The 20,799-nt window shown below is 37.4% G+C and overlaps 1 protein-coding gene across 5 annotated transcripts in view; it reads left to right on the top strand.

The window, feature by feature from the left end:
- The first annotated feature begins 773 nt into the window (after window positions 1-773).
- The window catches only part of ZFYVE16 (zinc finger FYVE-type containing 16), a 50,905-nt gene continuing 30,879 nt past the window's right edge, over window positions 774-20,799 (top strand). Inside the window, exons 1-4 of one of the 5 annotated variants that reach the window (XM_039247448.1) lie at window positions 774-931; window positions 12,420-12,526; window positions 14,046-16,297; window positions 17,883-17,990. In XM_039247448.1, the coding sequence (XP_039103379.1) occupies window positions 12,457-12,526; window positions 14,046-16,297; window positions 17,883-17,990 (2,430 nt within the window). In that variant the 5' untranslated portion in view covers window positions 774-931; window positions 12,420-12,456. Of the gene's footprint in view, window positions 932-1,002; window positions 1,023-1,084; window positions 1,218-4,642; window positions 4,745-12,419; window positions 12,527-14,045; window positions 16,298-17,882; window positions 17,991-20,799 lie in introns of those variants that run through there. The other 4 variants (XM_039247444.1, XM_039247447.1, XM_039247445.1 and 1 more) reach the window with 4 other exon arrangements.

The following is a 20,799-nucleotide window of genomic DNA, read 5'->3' as shown; positions in this document are numbered from 1 at the left end:
AGCAAAGCAGCTAATGCAATGTTTGTCACATGGTAGATGGTCAGTAAATTATCTTAAACTATCAACAAAAGGTTTACTGTTGGACTAAAACCACACAATTTCAATTCAGAGTTTAATAAAATCAGAGAAAGAGAACCAAGATTCAGTATTTTTGAAAGAGCACGAACAACATATTGCTTGTTGCAAAGTGCAGATTTAGAATTTGAACCTATTCTCAAATCCTTCACCATTAAGTCACATCTGATTGAAATGCTCCTTAGCTACTACACCTCTTGAAATTTTGGAAAGACCATTATGAATTACCGGTAAAACTTTCTGGAAACAGATGGGATTCTCCCCACACACATGATCTCCTTTCCCTTCACTTAAATTTATAGGAAACTTGTAAAAATAGTAAAGCTCACAAGCACAAACAAACATCACATGAGCAGCACTTATTTCTCCAGTTGGTTAGCTTTTGTTCTTAGGCGCGGGGATGCAGCTGTGCCTACGGTCACTGCTAGAAAAGCAGAACTAACGCAACGAGAGGGAAGGCCAGCAGCGTTGGGAAAAGGCAGTCAGCTGGAGGGCTTTAAGCTCGGGGATGCGTGGGAGCTTTCTTGTTGCCGCCGAGAGAAACACGGGGGTGGCAATATGAGCGTGAAGTAAAACGGCTTTCCGGGAGGAGAGCGGCGCGGGAAGCAGGACTGGTTCGCTGCCTGGCAGGCGGGCGTGAGCAGTACAGGCCAGTGCGCCGCGCCGGCTCCGCCGAGGCTGCAGGGGTGGGGGCGGGGGAAGCTGCGTGTAGGTCAACCAAGGGCAAAGGAAGCCGGACACTGACGCAGGTCGCCTCCCGATTCCGGCTCCCAGGCGTCTACTGGGACACCCAGTCTCCGTGTAAAGCGGGTCTTAAAGCTGCCTCATCACCGCAGAGCCCTCCCAGGCACTTCCGGTAAGAATCTCGGCACCCAAGGCTCAGACCCCGCAGAGCCTCGCGCAGGCGCCTCGGGACTTGGCGGAGGCCGCGGACTCGGAGGGAGGGGGTATGTGTGTCGAAGGAAAGCCTCTTCTGCGCCTGCGCTGTCTGCTCTTCTTCCCCCCCCACCCCCCCCAACAGGTCCGGGGGAAAACAAACCCTGGGCGGACGTAGCGCACCCCCGGGACTCCCTGCCAGGGTCGCTCTTCGCTCTTCTGCGCCGCGTCGCGTCCCCAGAGAGCTCCTCAGGGTTGTGGGGGAGGTAAGAGCCCCCCAGTAACAGGCATCTAGGCCTCCCCTCACCCCTGTTGCACCCACGGAGGGGGCGGGGTGGCCGCTGGATCCGCCGACCTGAGCGCCGGGTCTCCTTTTTCTGCTAGGGCCGAGCCTGGGCCCCCGACTTGTTCTCTTTCGAAGTCTCTTGAGTTGGCCAGGGAATCACGACCCTCAAACCTCGCGTCTCCTCGGTAGAGCCTGGCGGGCTAGGAGGGCAATCTCGGCGGCTTTTCGCCGGGTCCCACCCACCCGGACCGTCCGGAGTGCTCGAGGCTGCCGTGGGAGCGTCCTGGGTGTAGGGAGAAGCGCCCGCAGGGCTGCCCGTCCCGCCAGGGAGCAGGGAAGGGGGCTGTGCTTGCAAGAAGGGACTGTAGTTTCCGCGGAGAGGTAGCCTCTGCGTTGGGAGGACTAGGCTTCATAAGAATCTGTCATCGCCGCTGCTCTTTTGCAAACCCCATTCTCGCACCGATGCATTTTCTCATCATTTTAGATCAGAAGGATGCGGTAGTGTTCCTTTCCTCTACCTTTTCTTTGGCACCTCTGAAGAATTCTAAAAGATGGCCTAACTTTGAAACTATTAACTTACTTGTTTTACTGTGATAACAAATTATTGCAGACTGAGTGTTCTTGTTAGTTTGACTCCCATGGAAACCATCGCATATATATGCTAAATTCATCTTTTCATTTAACAAAATAAGGCAATTTGTTGGTTGAATTAGTTTCCTTAATTTATTATTTTGCGCTTGTTGCTTTTGAATTGGCAGAAGTGCAATGGTTTGATCCAGTAAAACTGAATATAATTTTCACCCAGTTTCTCCCCTGGATGTTAAACTGCATGCTTAGTGTCACAAAAAATCTTAAATATAATGAAGATTAGAGAAAATCAGTTATAATTCCATTTAAAGTGAATCAACCATAGTTAATATTTTGACTTTTTATCTCCCAGTGTTTTTTTCTCATGGCATTTTCTTAATTAAGATGATGAGATTTTATATATAGTGGGATTGCCTGCTTTTCTTGCTTAAAAATGTTTAAGTATTTCCTCGGGTTTTTAAAAAAACTTAATAAGTATCTTTATGATGCTTGATTACACAAGTAATACATGAGTGAACTGTCCTTTGGAACATTGCAGATAAAGAGCTCAGTTCCCATTTAATTATCACCCCAATTATAATGTTACATAATATGATGGTATCACAGTTTTTTAACCCCGTGGGTCTCAGGATCCCTTACTAACTTAAAGGTTATTGAGGACTAAAGGGTTTTTGTTCTTTAATGCAGTATTTCACTATTTTAGAAATTAAAATAGAGAAAATTTTTTTTAAATGTCCATTAAAAACCCTTTATATGTTGAATTAAAGAGTATTTTTGAAAAATAGATTTTTTTAAAAAATGTAGTGAGAAGGGTGGCATTGTTTTATAGTTTTGTAGATCACTAATGTCTTCCTCTATAGAAGACCGCTGGATTCTCAGATTTGCTTCTCTCTTCACTCTCATGTGCTATTTTGTACACTGAGCATATTAAGAAAGCCCAGCTTTGCATACATAGGTGTTTGGAAAAGGAAGGACCTCACAGACCCCCTGAAAAGATCTTGGGTCTTCCAGAGATCCTTAGACCAGTTTGAAGAAGCGGATTTAACTATTCTTAGGTTAATGAGCTGTTAGGTTCTTTGAAATTTTGCACTATTATAAACTTTGCAACATTGAAAGTTCTTTGTAATGTGTTCTGCACACAAGTGCTAATGTGTCTCTAGAAGTAGAATTACTTTTGATGCCTGCATAATTCTTTTTTGTGTCCTAATGTTGGGTTTAGATGGTTTCAGTTAATGATTTGGTAGAATATCTTTGCATATTTTCAGTGGCTTTGGAATATTTTAAATTTTTAAAAAGAGAGTTGTTACATCAAATGCTAGGAATCTTTTTGAGGCTATTGATACGTATTCTCACTGTTCTTCTGAGAGGGTATACTAGTTTACTTCTGGTCAGCAGTATCTGAGATGCTTGTTTTGTCACACCCTTACCAACATTGAGCACGTTTATCATTCTTTTTAATAATTTTTAAAGTTTATTTATTTATTTATTTATTTTGAGAGAGAGAGTGTGTGAGCAAGCAAGCACAGTGGAAGCGCAGAGAGGGAGATAGAGAATCACAAGCAGGCTCTGCACCACTGGCACAGAGCCTGACACAGGGCTCAGACTCACGAACTGCAAGATCATGGCCTGAGCTGAAATCAAGAGTGGGATGCTTAACCAACTGAGCCACCCAGGTGCCCTTGATCCCTTACATTATTAAAAGGAATTATGAGACTCTGGATCTTGGGGTCTTGAGTTTGAGCTTCATGTTGGGTGTAGATATCACTAAAAACATGATGTTCTGATTTAGTAGGCAACAAATGATATATGTTCTAATTCAGATTATTTTTGAAAGTACAGATTGTGCTTTGAATATTTTTTCATAATCTTACTAGTTGTATCTGCCCACTTATAATCCAGTGTCAATGTGTTGTTTTTCTAAAGAATTTTTTTTTTAAGTTTATTTATTTTGAAAGAGAGCTGGGGAAAGGCAGAAAGAGGGAGAGAGAGAATCCCAAGCAGGCTCTGCACCTGACCTGGGACTGTAACCCACAAAACGGGAGATCATGATCTGAGTCAAAATCAAGAGTTGGATGCTTAACTGATTGAGCTACCAGGCACCCCCTAACAGATTTAAAAAAAAAAAATGTATTTATTTTTTGAGAAAACACAAGTTGGGGAGGGGCAGAGAGAGAGGGACAGAAGATCTGAAGCAGGCTCTGCGCTGACAGGCTGACAGCAATGAGCCTGGTGTGGGGCTCCAACTCACAAACCCGTGAGATCATGACCTGAGCTGAAGTTGGACGCTTAACCAACTGAGCCACCCAGGCACCCCTTTGTTATCTTTTTTATATGGTAAGGATATGCACTATAAGTTTTTAGGAAAGGAACAAAATTATCTTTTTTGCTGTTTACAAAAGCAGTACATTTTTGTAAAAAAAAAAAAAAGTAAGATACAGGTATGTATTATGCATTATCTCTAGAGATATATAATGTAGATGTGAAAGGCATGCATTATGACAGATACCATTATTAACAGTTTGGTATTTGCCCCTCTATATTTTTTTTCTTGTGCCTTTGCTAATACTTTTTTTTTTTTTTAAACAACTTATTTGTAAAAATGGGTTTGTACTGTGCATGACATTTTATAATTTGATTTTTAGTCATTTAACATTATATATTGGGTATTTTCCTATAGAAGGTGCATATAACTCTGGGCAAAGTTTTATCCAGAGTGGCTTTAAGAACACTAATTGTGATCTTTAGTTATCTGATGTCAGGCTCCTGTCCTCTTCTATATTCTTTTCCTAGGTGATCTCATCCATTAACAGTTATGTGCTGCCAGTTCCCAAATCTTTTATCTCTCTCAGACTTCTCTCCTGCATTCCAGATCCTTATATTCAACTGCCTATTGGACATCTCCCCGAGGATGTTCTCAAGGTACTTTAAACAACAGTCCAAACGTGAATTCATTTTTTTCCTTAGTCCTGCCCTTCTTTGTATTGCCTGTCTTAGTCAGTGGTACCCTGTCTACCCAGTCACCCATGATGGAAACCTGGCAGTAATCCTAGCTTTCTCCTTTGCTTTCACTCTCCAGAATTTCCCATTCTTTGGCCACTTTACCATTGATCTCCTTTCCATCTGCCCTACACTATGTCAGCTCAGGCCCTCATCATCTCTCATCTTAATTGTTTTAGGAGTCTCCTTACTATTAGTTTTGTTGGTTTTCTGATTAATTGTCCATGTTGTTGGCATTTTTTTTTTTAATCATCAAGAGATTTTTGAAAACCAGTTTTGTAAAGTAAATATTGTAAATATTTGATTGTAAATCTGAGACTACACAAATGGTCAGGTAAGTAAAGATATTACCTAAAACAGGTTGTCAATATGTACACATAATAAACTTTAGAGTAGGAAATATATCTTCCTTTTGTGTCTTTTTACTCTACATGGTAGATTATTGGCACAATTGAAATGGGAAGTATGCAGCTTCAGATGTCACGGTAAAAGGTTTTAGGTACAATATTTGCATTATATCTTTTATAAATTGTTGGATTCTATTATTATTATTATTTAATTGTCTTAACCTTTTTTGTACCTTTTTAGGTACCTCAGATGACATAATGCTTAGTAGTACATTGTTATACTGATAGAAATATTCTGTAAATATTTAATGAATTCCATAATTTTTTAGAAAAATTCTGTTTTTTTCCTAATGAGAGACTATTTCTAGGCCTTCTAGTTCCTGTGCTTTATTTTTTTAATATGTCCTATATTCAGAATTCCTTTACTACTTAAAAATTTTTTTTTAATGTTTATTTTTGAGGGGGAGAGAAAGAGATACTGAGCACGAGTGGGGGAGGGACAGAGAGACAAACAGAGACAGAGAGACAGAGGATCTGAAACAGGCTCCAGACTATGAGCTGTCAGCACAAAGCCTGATGTGGGGCTTGAACTCCCAAACAACCAGAACATGACCTGAGCCAAAGTCGGACCCTTAACTGACTGAGCCATGCAAGTGCCCCTTAAATATTTTTTTTAATGTTTGTTTTTGAGAGAGAGAGAGAAAGAGAGAGAGGGAGAGAATGAGCAGGGGAAGGGTAGAGAGAGAGGGAGACACAGAATCTGAAGCAGGCTCTAGTCTCCAAGCTGTCAGCACAGAGCCTGACGCAGGGCTCGAACCCATGAACCATGAGGTCATGACCTGAGCAGAAGTCAGACAGTTAAGTGACTGAACCACCCAGGCGGCCCAACGAATGCCCTCCATTCTAAATAATTTTTTAAAATTTGGAAACATTGAGGTTTATTCTTTGTGCCATAAAGTTCTGTAGGTACTGACAAATGCTTGATTTCTTTTATTCAACACTATAGTATCATACAAAATAGTTTTACCACCCTAAAAAATCCACTGTGCTTTACTGGTTCAACTGCCTCCCACTCAAACCACTAGCAATCACTGATGTGTTTATCCTCTTTGTAGTTTTACCTTTTCCAGAATGTCAGACAGTTAGAATCATACAACATGTAGATATTTTAAGACTGGCTTCTTTCATATAACAATACATATTTAAGATTCATCCATGTCTTTTTGTGGCTTGTTAGCTTATTTCTTTGTATCACTGAGTACTGTTGCATTGCATGGATATATCACAGTTTATAAACTTCACATCTAAATTAGGGTAAATACCTAGTAGTATGATTGCTGGATCATATGGTAAGACTATGTTTAGTTTTTGTAAAAGACCAGCTGTTTTTCAGAGTGGCTGTACCATTTTGTATTCCCATCAGGAATAAATGAGAGTTCCTGCTAAATAGCGTCCTTGCAGCATTTGATATTGTCAGTTTTTTGGATTTTAGCCATTGTAATTGATGTAAAATGGTATCTCATTGTTTTAATCTGTAGTCCCTAAAGAGAAATAATGTTGAGAATTTTATCATATGTATATTTACTAACTGTGTATCTTCTTTGGTGAGGTGTCCTTTTGGAACTTTTGTCCCTTTAATTGGATTGTTTGTTTTCTAATTATTTAATTTTAGGAGTTTTTTGGAGACTTTGGATAGAAGTCCTTTATCAGGTGTGTTTTGCAAATATTATCTCCCAGGATGTGGCTTGTCCTCTCATTCTCTTAACAGTGTCTTTTTCAGAGCATATGTTTTTTAATTTTAAAAAAGTCCAACTTCATCAGTTTTTTTAATGGATCATGCCATTGTTATATTTAAAAACTTACCACCAAATGCAAGGCTATGGAGATTTTTCTCCTATGTTTTCTTCAAAAGTGTTATAATATCACATTTTACATTTAGGTCTGTTGTCTTTTTTAAGTATGTTCTTGTGTAAGGTGTAAGGCCCATATCTAAGTTCGTATTTTTGGGATGGGATGTCCTATTTTTGGGATGTCCAGTTTTCTTAGCACCACTTATTGAAAAGACTGGTCTTTCTCCTTTAAATTGCCTTTGCCCTTTTGTCAAAGATAATTTGACTGTATTTGTGTGGGTTTATTTCCAGACTCTGTTCTTTTACTTTTTATATTTTTTAACGTTCATTTATTTTTGAGACAGAAGCAGAGCGTGAGCGGGGGAGGGTCAGAGGGAGAGGGAGACTATGAATGTGAAGCAGGCTCCAGGCTCTGAGCTGTCAGCACAGAACCCGATATGGGGCCCCAGCCCACGAACCATGAGATCATGACCTGAGCCCAAGTCAGACGCCTAACTGACTGAGCCACTGAGGCGCCCTCTGGGCTCTCTATTCTTTTGCATTGATCTATGTTTCTATCTTTTTTTTTTTTTTGCCAGTACTATATTGCCTTGATTACTATAGGCTGATAGGTCTTAAAATCAGAGAGAGTGAGTTGTCCAAATTTATTCTTCTTTGTCAGCATTATGTTGCCTATTCTAGGTCCTTCCTTTCTGTATACACATTAGAATTCTGAGTTTCCTGAGTCTTACAAAATAGCTTGTTGAGATCTTGATTGGGATTACATTGAATCCAGAGATCAGGCTGAGAAGAACTGACACCTTAACAATATGGAGTGTACCAGTTCTTGAACATGGAATGTATCTTCATTTATTTAGATCTTCTTTGATTTTTTTCATTCATATTTTGTAGCTTTCCAACATATGAGTCCTGTACATATCTTGTTAAATTTATACCTAAGTATTTATTCTTTTGATCTGCTATTGTAAATGGTAGTTTTTAAAATTCCAAATTCCAGTTGTTCCTTGCTTATATATAGGAATGCATTTGATTTTTGTATATTAACCTTGTAGCCAACATCCTTGTTGTATTCACTACACTGGGAGGGGTCAGTTTTGGGGGATTTTCTACACTGAAAATCATGTCATTGCAAATAGAGACAGTTGTAGTTCTTCCTTTCCAAATGGTGTATCTTTTATTTCCTTTTCTTATTGCACTTTCAGTACTGTGTTGAATAGGAGCTGTGAAAGAAGAAATCTTTTCTTGATCCCAATCTTTGATTGAAAAGCATCTAGTTTCTCATCATAATGTATATAATATTAGCTGTAGGTATTTTGTAGCTATTCTTCATAAAATTGAAGAAATTTCTTTCTGCTCATAACTTACTGAGGGTTTTTTATCATAAGTAGATGTTTTGTCAAATGCTTTTTTTCCCTTTTTGTATCCATAAATATCATTATATGATAGTTCTTTCATTTGTTAATGTAGTAGATTATATTGATTAATTTTCAAAGGTTGAACCAGCCTTGGCATACCTGGATAAATTCCATTTGGTTGTTGTGTATAATTCTTTTTATACATTGTTGGATTCTACTTGCTAATATTTTGTTGATGATTTTTATGTCTGTGTTCATGAGCAATACTGATGTGTAGTTTTCTTGTAGTATCTCTTTTGGTTTTGGTATCAGGTTAATACTGGCCTAATATAATGAAGTAGGAAGGGTTCCCTCTGCTTCCTTTTTCTAAAAGAGATTGTGAAGAATTGGTATCATTTCTTCCTTAAATATTTGGTAAAATTCACCAGTGAAGCCAGCTGAATCTGGTGATTTGTGGAAGGTTGCTAATTATTGATTCAGTTTCATTAATAGATACAGGGCTGTTTGGGTTATCTGTTTCTCTTTGTGTGAGCTTTGGTAGCTTGTGTCTTCTAAGGAAATGGTTCATTTCATCAAATTATCAAGTTTGTAGGCATAGAGTTGTTAATAATATTTCCTTATTTTCCTTTAAGTTCATATTATCAGTAATTATGTTCCCTCTTTCATTTCTGCTATTGGTAATTTGTGTTTCTCTTTTTTCTTTCTTTCTTTTTTCTTTTTTCTTTTTCTTTTTTTTTAAATGTTTTATTTATTTCTAGGAGAGAGAGAGAGAGAGAGAGACAGCGTGAGCAGGGGAGGGTCAGAGAGAGAGGGAGTCACAGACTGAAACAGGCTCCAGGCTCTGAGCTGGCAGTCAGCACAGAGCCCGACGCGGGGACTGAACCCACGAACCGCGAGATCATGACCCAAGCGAAAGTCGGACGCTTAACCGACTAAGCCACCCAGGCGCCCCATCTTTTTTCTTTTTTAAATTTGAGACAGAGAGAGTGTGTTTGTGAACAGGGGAGAGGGGCAGAGTGAGAGAGAGAATCTTAGGCAGGCTTCATGCTTGGCACGGAGACCAATGTAGGACCCGATCCATGACTGAACCAGAATTAAGAGTTGGATGCTCAACCCACTGAGCCACCCAGGTGCTCCTCTCTTTTCTTGATTAGCCTAATTTATCAGTTTTACTCTCTTTTTTCAAAGAAAGGAGTTTTTGGTTTCAGTGATTTCTTTTTCTATTTCTCTATTAGCTTTTCTGTTTTTAATCCCATTGGTTTCTGTTCTGATCTTTGTTATCTTTGTTTCTACTTGTTTTGCTCTTCTTACTCTCCTTTTTCTAGCTTCCCAAGGTGGAAGCTTAGATGATTGAATTTTAGATCTTTTTTAAAACATATGCACTTAAGTTATAAATGCCTCTCTATGCACTGCTTTAACTGCATCCAACAAGTTTCACTTGAATTTTTAAGATTTTTGCCATCAATTTTCATGATCGCTTCCCCCCTCCATATGTTCCTTATTTATGGCTTCCTGTTCCTGTGTCATAGATGCATTGCTATTTTTCTGAGAATATTAGTTTCTTTGAAGTTTTCTTCTGTTTCCTGCATTTCCTTTTTTTTTTTAAAATATTTTTATTTCTAGGAGAGAGAGAGCATGAGCAGGGGAGGGTCAGAGAGAGAGGGAGATACAGACTCTGAAATAGGCTCCAGGCTCTGAGCTGGCAATCAGCACAGAGCCCAACGCGGGTCTCGAACCCACGTACCACGAGATCATGACCTAAGCGAAAGTCAGACGCTTAACCAACTAAGCCACCCAGGCGCCCCTCCTGCATTTCCTTTTATTCCAAGTTTCTTTTGTTTGTTTTGGTGTGTGTTTTTTTGTATTATTGTATATGTATGATATAACCACAATTTAAAAATAAAAGAAGTAATGTGCTTTGTTAAATTGGGATGACATGCCATTATTATTGAAAATTGTTCTAAAGTTTACCTCTTGCCAGAATAATTATTTTTCTTTTAAGGTGACCTTTTCCGAAGAGTGCTCTACCTTTGGAGTGCTAAAGTTTAACTATAGAGTGGGCACCCCTGCATTTCTCTTTATTTAAATTGCTTGGTGTACTTGGTTACCTGTGTCTGTTGAGTTGTATTTTTCATCAATTCTAGAAAAATTCCTGCCATTATCTTTTTAAGCATCCTTGTTGTGTGTTATCCGTCTTCCTTAGAGGTCTCCATTCTTATGATGGACGACTTCTGCCATCCATGTCTCTTTCCCTGTTATATTTCCCTCTTCCTTGGCTTTCTGGACTGCCTTGTAGGTAATTTGTTCAGGTAGGTTTTCTAGTTTATTCATTTTTCTCTTAAGCGGTGTCTCGTCTTTTTAACTCATCTTTAAAGTGCCTTTTTTTTTCTGGATCAAGTGTTTTCAGTTCATGATACTATCATAAATGGTTCTTGTAAAACCATCTTATTTGTTTGTTGTCTTTTATCCTTTACTTCCCATTCTTATTCTTCACCCCAGGCAACTGTTCAGATGTGCTTAACAATGTATATCTTTTTGTTTGTATGTATTTTTGCAAAATTTGTATTGTTTAAAAAAGTAACATTATGGAACAGATTGGAATTTTTTTTTTTTTTTTTAGGAAAGGTCATTTACCAAAGACAGTAACGGTATGGAACAGATTGGAATTTTTTTTTTTTTTTTTTTAGAAAAGGTCATTTGCCAAAGAACATTGCGGTAGAGTGTTCCACCTTCTGGATTTAGCTGATTGCTTTGTTTTGATATCATCTAAATTGTCCGTCTATGCTTGGATTTCCCGTAAAGATGTGGTTAGTTCTAAAAGCTTGGTTAGATTCAGTTTCACTTTTTGGGGGCAGGAATACATCATATGTGATACTGCATCTTCCACATGACACACATAATGTTTGGTTCTTCTACATTTATTGATAGTGAAATTGATCCCTGAAAGTCAGATGTGGTTGTCTGTTCCCACCATTATAAAGTACTCTAATCTTTCATCTAACACTTTAACATCCATTGATAGCCATTACCTAGTCTGTTAATTGCATTAAGGATTGCCAGGAGATGATTTAAAAAATTTTAATATCCACCTGCATTTATTAACTGGGATTTTTTTCTAAAGAACTTTCCCTCAGCCACTACTTTGTTATCCTAAAGTTACATTTTGTTAATAAAGGAGAGGATAAATAATTGGCTTTTTTCCCTTAATGTATCAACTTTCAGAGTAATGAGTTCTTGCCCTGGCATCCCTCTAATGTGTGGCGTTATTTGTTTTTCTTTTTAGTATCATTATGATCTCTTGTTTTTTTTTCTTTTTAATCTATTTGATTTGTGTTCAGTCCTTTACAGCCTTCATTAATTTGATGTTTGGGTGTCCTATTTAAGACGGTAGGAGCCCCTTTGATTAGGCTCCTGTGTCCTTTTGATTTTATCCTTTTAGTCACTGATAGATTTCTTTAAGGTGTCTTAGACTTACATGGTGAAGTTCTTGACACAGATCAGAGGTTTATCTGCTTTATTCATAAAACTAGCTTTTCATTTTTCTATATTTCTCTTATATGTTCATTTTCTATTTTTAAACTCCTGTTCTTAGCTTATTAATCAGTCTTTCTTCTATTCTAATATAAACATCTAAAGCTGTATTTGAAGTATTGCTTTTGCTGAATCCCAGAAGTTTTTATGTGCAGTATTTTTATTTGTAAGTAGTATATATTTTATATTACTGCATCATATATTATTTGATATAAAGATCTTATAACTATTTTTAGCTTTCAGTTATGAATGCTTCTTTGATTATGTACCTTAAGCAACTCATGTTATTTAGATAAGTGTTTTAAAATTTTCAATAGTATATGTATGTTATGTTGTTAGAGTTGGTTTTCATGTAATTTTGTATATAGAGAGGCACTGTCCCCAACTAAATTGTAGATATCTCAAAGGAATTTATTTGTGTCTGTATCCTGACTATGTTTCTTGGTATTGAGTAGATGGCATAATATTTTTATGTTAGAGAATTAAATGAACTCTCATGACTCTTCTTTTCTAGGCATAAAGAATTAAATTCTGAATAAGCTATAAGTAGGATGGACAGTTATTTTAAAGCAGCAGTCAGTGACTTGGACAGACTTCTAGATGATTTTGAACAGAATCCAGGTTTGTTGGTTTTTAATTTTTGTTACTAATGGAATTTTTAAATGACCATGCATCAGTTATCTCAGATGTAGAGTACTCCTAGCAAAATTTGGTTTCAGTTTTGGTCATAAGGCTATATTCTGTAAGGAGTTCATGTTTTATTATAACACATTAGTTTATTCTTATACTGAATAGAACCGATAGCCAGAAATAGAAGTAAGGAAATTGGTTTCCTCTACGGATACAAATTTAACTAAAAGACCTTCAGAATCAACATATGAGCCAGCTAAAAGCATCTTGAAAACTTTACATAAATTGGTATTTCATTACAATGAGAGTATGTGTTTTACTCACTTTGTTATTTTTTATAATAATATTTTATAAAGACCAACCCCATTTTTTAAAAGTCTGTTTATTTATTTTGAGAGAGAAAGCACAAGTAGGGAGGGACAGAGAGAGAGAGAAAATCCTAAGCAGGCTTTGGACACTGTTAGTGTGGAGACCAATGCAGGGCTTCAACACACAAACCTTGAGATCATGACCTGAGCGGAAGTCAGACGCTTAACTTACTGAGCCACCCAGGCGCCTGTTTTACTTGTTTTAGAATGAAGACTAGGAAACTGGAGAAAGAACCAAGAAGTTACATTGTTTTTCAGCTCTTCAGTATGGTTTTTATAGTGCATCTGAGTTATTCTGGGTTGTGGGTTTTTTGTTTTTTTTTTTGGTGTTTCTTTAAAGTTTATTTATTTTGAGAGAGAGAGAGAGAGAGAGAGAGAGGAGATTGAGACAAAAGAGGCATGAATGAGGGAGGGGCAGAGAGAGAGGGAGAATCCAAAGCAGGCTCCACACTGTCAGCACAGAGCCTGATGTAGGGCTTGACATGGGGCTCAGTCTCATGAACTATGAGATCACGACCCACTGAAATCAAGAGTTGGTCGCTTAACCAAGTGAGCCACTTAGGCGCCACACAACTGAGTTATTTTGAAGGGAATTTCTTTAAAAAATTTTTTTTAATGTTTATTTATTTTTGATAAAGAGAGAGAGACACACAGCGCAAGTGGGACAAAGAATCTGAATCAGGTTCCAGCTTCCAAGCTGTCATCCCAGAGCCTGATGCAGAGCTTGAACTCAGGAACTGTGGAATCATGACCTGAGCTGAAGTCCAACGCCTAGCCGACTGAGCCACCCAGTTGCCCCTATTTTGAATGGAATTTCTATCACATTGTGACATCTGCATTGAAAAGTAAAAACTCCCAAGTAGTTTAAATAAAGTAATTTTGGAGGTGGAGTGCCTGGCTGGCTCAATCATAGCGTGTAACTCTTGATCTCAGAATTTGAGCCCCACATTGGGTATAGAGATTACTCAAAAATAAAAAAATTCTTCAAAAAATAATTTTGGAGGTTGTTATATAATTGGTGAGAGAGTATTCTACCTCTGGTCTAAATAAAAGTTCAGTTTAGAAGTCTTAGAAAATGTAACATCTTTGTGATAATTTTAATTTGACTCTCCTGAATAACATTGTATCTCTCTTTTAATTAGATGAACAAGATTATCTCCAAGATGCACAAAATGTGTATGATTCTAACCCCTGTTCAGTTTCTTCAGAGTTGGCTTCCTCACAGCTAACTTCACTGATACCAAAGGATCAACAATGCATTAATTGTTGTGCGTCATCAGAAACATGCTTTGAAACAAATCAGATTTCCCTGAACAAAACACTTGAGGGACTAACTTCTATACAAAATGAAAAAAATGTAACAGGACTTGATCTCCTTTCTTCTGTGGATGGTGGCACTTCAGATGAAATGCAGCCTCTGTATATGGGACGATGTAGTAAACCTGTCTGTGATCTGATAAGTGATATGGGTAACTTAGTTCACGTAACAAATAGTGAAGAAGATATTAAACAATTATTGCCAGATGATTTTAAGTCTAGTGCAGTTTCTTTGATTGGATTGGATTTATCTTCACTGTCAGAAACTCTTCATGCTTCTTCAACAGACCGTGATGATGATACTCTCAGAGACGAACAGAATGATGTCAACTCAGAATTACAAAATAGAGAAATTAGTGGAGCTGAAGAATTGGGTATAAAAGTAGATACAACACCTTCAGATTCACATAATTACAGTAGAAAAGAGGATTTAAAGGTTGAAAAGATCTCTAATCAGTTAGAATCAGTTGTTGATTTTAACATGCCATCTGCTTTGACTCAACAAAGTTCTAAAATGTTTGATACCAAAGGCAGCCTACAACATGAGAACCAGCCATGTGAATTACTCAATGCTGATAGTTGTTTGGGAGAGGAGAAAGTAGATGTGGCAGTTGTAGCTGCAACAGAATGTGTAAAAGAAGGAGACTGTACAAATGCTGTGACCTGCAGTGTTCCAAAAAATGAAGATTTATACTTAAACGATTCAAATTCAAAAGATGAAAATTTAAAATTACCTGACTTTTCCTCTCAGGAAGATAAGACTGCTATATTTATAAAACAGTCTGCAAAAGAAGACTCAAGAAATGTAGATCTTAAAGATAATAAAGATGTAACCCAAGATTCCTCTCCAGATTTACAGGTTTCAGATGAAGAGATATATTCCTCATTGACCTGTCTTCCAGTACCTGGGTCTTTGTGTGGATCATTAATTGAAAGTAAAGTGCATGGTAATTGTTTATCACAGAATGAATATAAAGGTAACATACAAGCCACAGTGACAGTGCATGAAGAAATAGAGAAGAATGTTATCCTAGGTGGAGAACCGTTGAAGGAGACTGATCATTTGAAACAGGAAGAATGTGAAAACATAATTGAAAAGGTGGAAGATAGAAAGATAGAGTCCAACCAGTTGGTGATCAGAGTTGAATCTTTGGATCACCCTGGTAACACAAATTCTGCAGCTACAGAATCTCAGATGGAGCTTTCTGGTGCTAATGCCCCAGAGTTTCCTGATGATTGTGAAGGTCTCCCTTTTGCAAGCAATGATATCAATGGGCAAGACTTAGATTACTTTAATATTGATGAAGGCATGAAAAGTGGCGCACTAATTAGTGATGCTGAACTTGATGCCTTTCTGACTGAACAGTATCTTCAGACTAGTAACATAAAATCATTTGAAGAAAATGTGAATGACTCAAAATCGCAAATGAATCAGATAGATGTGAAAGGCCTAGATGATGGAAATATCAATAATATATATTTCAATGCTGAGACAGGAGCTATTGGGGGAAGTCTTGATGTCAGTATGATTTGTGAAACCGTTGATAAACAAAATACAACAGAAAATGGTGGCCTTTCTTTAGGGGAAAAAAGTACAATTCCAAATGAACAAGGGTTATCTAACAGTAAATCTGAGCTTACGAATGAATTATCAGTCTCTGATATTAATAGTCAATCTGTTCATGTTGGAGGTGCTAGACCTAAGCAGTTGTTTAGCATTCCTTCAAGACCAAGAACTTCAAAGGAGCCAGGTAAACCTGATGTTCCAAATATCCCTGAAAGTGAACCCAGCACAGCAAATACGATTGTTCCAACTATTTGTACTACCGATTATACAACTGATCCTCAGATTAGCTTCAACTCTAATTACATTGATATAGAAAGTAATTTTGAAGGTGGATCCACTTTTATAACTGCAAGTGAAGAATCTCTACCTGTAAACACTTGCAAAGAAGGCCTGGTTTTGGGCTTAAAACAACCTACTTGGGTTCCTGATTCAGAAGCTCCAAACTGTATGAACTGCCAAGTCAAATTTACTTTTACGAAACGGCGACACCACTGTCGAGCATGTGGGAAAGTAAGTTATAAAAATCTTTGTTTTTTATTCTTTTGAAACATTTTTTTAACGTTTATTTATTTTGAAAGTGTGTGCGTGTCTGAGCAAGGGAGGGGGAGGGATAGAGAGAGAGGAGAGAAAGAGAGAATCCCAAGCAGGCTCCATGCTGTCATCATAGCGCCTGACTTGGGGCTTGATCCAATAAACTGTAAGCACATGACCTGAGCCAAAACCAGGAGTCGGACACATGACCGACTGAGGCACTCGTATTCTTTTGAGACATTTAAAATGAAATTTAATGTGGCAAAACTGATTAATAGATGATTTAAAGTTTTAGTTTAAAATCATTATTTTTCACCTACATGGAGATATATAAAGCACTGTCATAGATTGCTTGAGGGTGAATAAGTATCATGTTGTCATGAGGATTGCATACTGGGAAATGAGGAATACTAATTACTAATTTTTATGAAATCTAAAGAATATGTGTCTTTATCTCTCTAACGTTAACGCTTGAGATGTCCCAAATTCATTTATATCCCCCTGTGTCTTTGAATATTTAATTCCAAAACCATTTTTGCAGTTAGTATATAGTCTATATCTAGGGAAACACTGGGAGAAAGAAAAGCAAATTGGTTGCCACACGGCTCAGAATGCTGAAGCTGGCCTTGTTTGCCTTCCGATAGTCTTGACTATAAACTCTTAAGGGTTGACTATAGAAATAACATTGCATTTTTAAAAAATTTTTATTTATTTTTATTCATTTATTTTTATTTTATTTATTTTAGAGAGAAAGACAGTGAGCGGGAGAGAAGGGCAGAGGGGGGAGAGAATCCCACACAGCTCTGTGTTCAGCATAGACCCCAGCATGGGGCTTGATTCCATGACTCTGGGATTAAGACCTGAGCCAAAATCAGGAGTTGGATGTTCAGACGACTGAGCTACCTAGGCACCCCAACATTGCATTTTTTATTCAGCATTGATTTTCAGTATTGTTGGTCTCAGATCACTCCTCCTTTCCTTTAGAAAAATAGTAATACTCTACCTTTAAAAATTACCTTTAAAGGACCATAGAAAGCTTTTTAAATTGTAAACTTATTCATTAAAGAAAATTTTTGTTCCTTTACAATGAATAAAATTGATTTAAAGGAACTCCCTTTGTGAGAGATACAATTTTATTATTATTTAAAAATTTTTTAAAGTTTTATTATTTTTGAGAGAGAGAGACAGAGCATGAGTGGGAAGGGGCAGAGAAAGAGAGAGAGACAGAATCCAAAGCAGGCTCCAGGCTCTGAGCCATCAGCACAGAGTCTGATGCAGAGCTCAAACTCGTGAACCATGAGATCATGGCATGAGCCGAAGTCGATGCTTAACTGACTGAGCCACCCAGGCGCCCCAGAGATATGATTTTAAATTGCCGAAGCCTCATTGAAGTAAATAAAATAATTATTTTAATAACTACCTATGATTATGGTGATTAGAAAAATTATTTTTATCATCAAAAAATGGTGTTTGGTTAATTAAATTTTGGGCCTCTTTTCCATTACCTCCTGTAGGTATAAACATGCTTTACACAAAATCAAATTTGATATTTTATTATTTATAGGTCTTTTGTGGTGTCTGTTGTAATAGGAAGTGTAAACTGCAATATCTAGAAAAGGAAGCAAGAGTGTGTATAGTCTGCTTTGAGACTATAAGTAAAGGTGAGTATTAAGTTGACATATTTTCTTCCAGTAACTCAATATATCTTAAAAACAATTGGATTGTGACAAAGATAAACTTCTTTATTTTCTTAAGGCGAGGACCTAGTGTTGACTTATCTGGCTTAGGTGGGCCATCCCACGGCTTGGTTTCCCTTCTTTTTGTTCTACTCTCACAATTAATACTACCAGTCCGGAAAGGAAGCAGTTTCTGGAGTGGCAGTTCATTAACTTTTAACAGGTACCAAGTCCCTAAATGCTGCATTTCATCTGCCTATTTGTTTTGTCATCATCATTGTCATCATTATCATCTTAATCTAAACATTTATAGAATAGTTATCAATGAATACTATTTAGTGGTATACATTAGTCGCATAAGACAAGATAATTGTTCCCATCTTTTAGAAAATTGTAATCTAAGATGGGAATAAAAAAATAAGATAGTAATATTTATGATTTTATAAATTCATAGAACTGTCACAGTATTGGCAAATTTTTGTCTCATATGTTTTTTCCCTTCTCAATTTTAGAATTTTGTTTGTATGAATTTCCCACTGTTTTTGGCTCCCTAGCTTAGCTACCATTATCAGCAATAGTCTTGGTAGTCTTATTTGTGTTCTTACAGTGTGTGTGTGTGTTTTCTATTGTGTTTTTTTCCCCTCAAATACACATTTTCTCTTTTGAGTAATTCTTGGAATTTTCAAAGATTTTTTGACAGCTTAATTCCCAGCAAATATGACTTGAGACTTTTTGCTTCCAGGCCTGTACACTAGCTTAGGTACTGCTTCCTGTTAGCCAGGAGAATAAATACTTGATAATAATTTGTTTTTCTCTTTTGAATGAAGCTAAAATTTTTCACCAGTTCTCCAAAAAGCTCTGATGTGAGTCTATTAGCCTGAGGTAAGCTACTTTACTCCCTGTTTTTGCCCCCTGCTCTGGAAGATAATAGAGTGTAAACTTTTTATATTTCCATATTACCAACATTGTTTATGAAGAGGTTAGTTTAAGACTATATAGTTGTTTTGTTTTTTTCCCATGCTGTTTCAGTAGCCCAGAAGACTGCTGGTGCTGGTGGCCAGACAACCTGCTAGAATTCAGGAATATGAGAGGAAACTCCCACATAATTTCTCTTCCTACTTGGAAAAAAAATAAAACAGCCACGAAGATTTGAAACATTATTTGAGTTGACAGGTTAGAGTTTCAGGTGAACGTTCAAACATTTTGACTGTAAGTTTCTAAGAGAAGAGAAGATACAGTCATTAAAAAAACTCAGTAGTATTTTTGGATCATGCTTTGGTTTCTTAAAGAAAATATCTTGGAATGAATTTAGTTATCTAGTTATCTGTCTTATTTATTCTGTATGATATCTTCTAGAATGTCTTTTCACTTATAGTTCTATTTAACATTAATTTGTACACCACAAGAAAACAAATAAAAGTTATTTTAAAAAAAAAAAATTTTTTTTTAATGTTTTATTTATTTCTAGGAGAGAGAGAGACAGCGTGAGCAGGGGAGGGTCAGAGAGAGAGGGAGTCACAGACTGAAACAGGCTCCAGGCTCTGAGCTGGCAGTCAGCACAGAGCCCGACGCGAGGCTTGAACCCATGAACCACGAGATCATGACCTAAGCGAAAGTCGGACGCTTAACCGACTAAGCCACTCAGGTGCCCCAATAAAAGTTATTTTAATATCAGCTTTAGGGTTGAAGATGGTAGATGTGATCATTTAAAATAATGTTATTAAATAAGATGGGAAGGATGGCTTAAGGGTTGTGAGACAAATTCCATGAAGGATTAGAAGAAAAGATAATTTAAATAGAGATTATGGATAATGAAGAAACTGCTGAGACTGTGTAAGTTTCAAGGACTCCTGCAAGTGAGTGCCATTAGGTAGATTTGGAGCAAGTTGGACATTACTCAAAACCCAGAGTAGGTGTTCGGATTTTTATTTGGTGAGAGGAAGCTGTTTCATGAGAGTGCTATCGTTCCCTGGCCTTTGAAGAAGATTACTTTAGCAGTGGCAACGTATCTAACAAGATTGGTCTGGAGAAATGCTGAAGGGAGAGCTACCAGTACCTGTTTTACGTTATTTGGATAAAAAATCATTCACTGATATTCAAGCATTATTTTACATTTTGGAATTCCAGCTGTGAAAGAATATATTTCTTGTTCTCATGGAGCTTCTGATCTCATGGAGCTTAGGAATGTGGGGAGAGATGGATAGTTAGGATAGAGAATATCAGATGGTGATAATATCCTAAATGAAAATAAAAGATTATAAGAGGGATAGACAGTACCAGATTGGTAACAAGAAGTAGTATTTTTTAATTGTGGGCAGAATAAGGCTTTATGATATGACATGAGAGCAGAGACTTAAAGTGAGAGCATAAAGCTGTGTGAGTACTTGTGGGAAGAACATTCCAGGCAGAGAGAATAAGAGCAAAGACTCTAGGCTAGGAGAGTCCTTTTTTGACTTGTTGAAGAACAAGGAGGCCTGGGGCTGGATCATAATGAGCAAGTGGGATTGTAGTGAGAGAGGAGGTGGGAGCCAAGTGGGAAGACAGAGGAGGTAGGGGTGTAGATTCTGTAGGGTCTTGTTAGCCACCGTAACAACTGACATTTTTCACTCCGGTTGGGAACCAGTTAAAAGATTTTAAACAGAGGAATGATGTGATATGATTTATGTCAAAAGGATCACACTGAACCATGTTGAGACTGTAGGGGTACAAGGACAAAAGCCAAGATACTCATTAAATAGCAGTTATTTTCTTTAGTAGCTCTCAAACATGCCAAATAGAATATTGAGATAACTAATTAGTAACTTA

Source organism: Hyaena hyaena, unplaced genomic scaffold, assembly GCF_003009895.1.
Source record: "Hyaena hyaena isolate Hyena2069 unplaced genomic scaffold, ASM300989v1 scaffold_299, whole genome shotgun sequence".
NCBI classification, from domain to species: Eukaryota; Metazoa; Chordata; class Mammalia; order Carnivora; family Hyaenidae; genus Hyaena; species Hyaena hyaena.
This window is presented reverse-complemented; position numbering and strand designations above follow the sequence as displayed.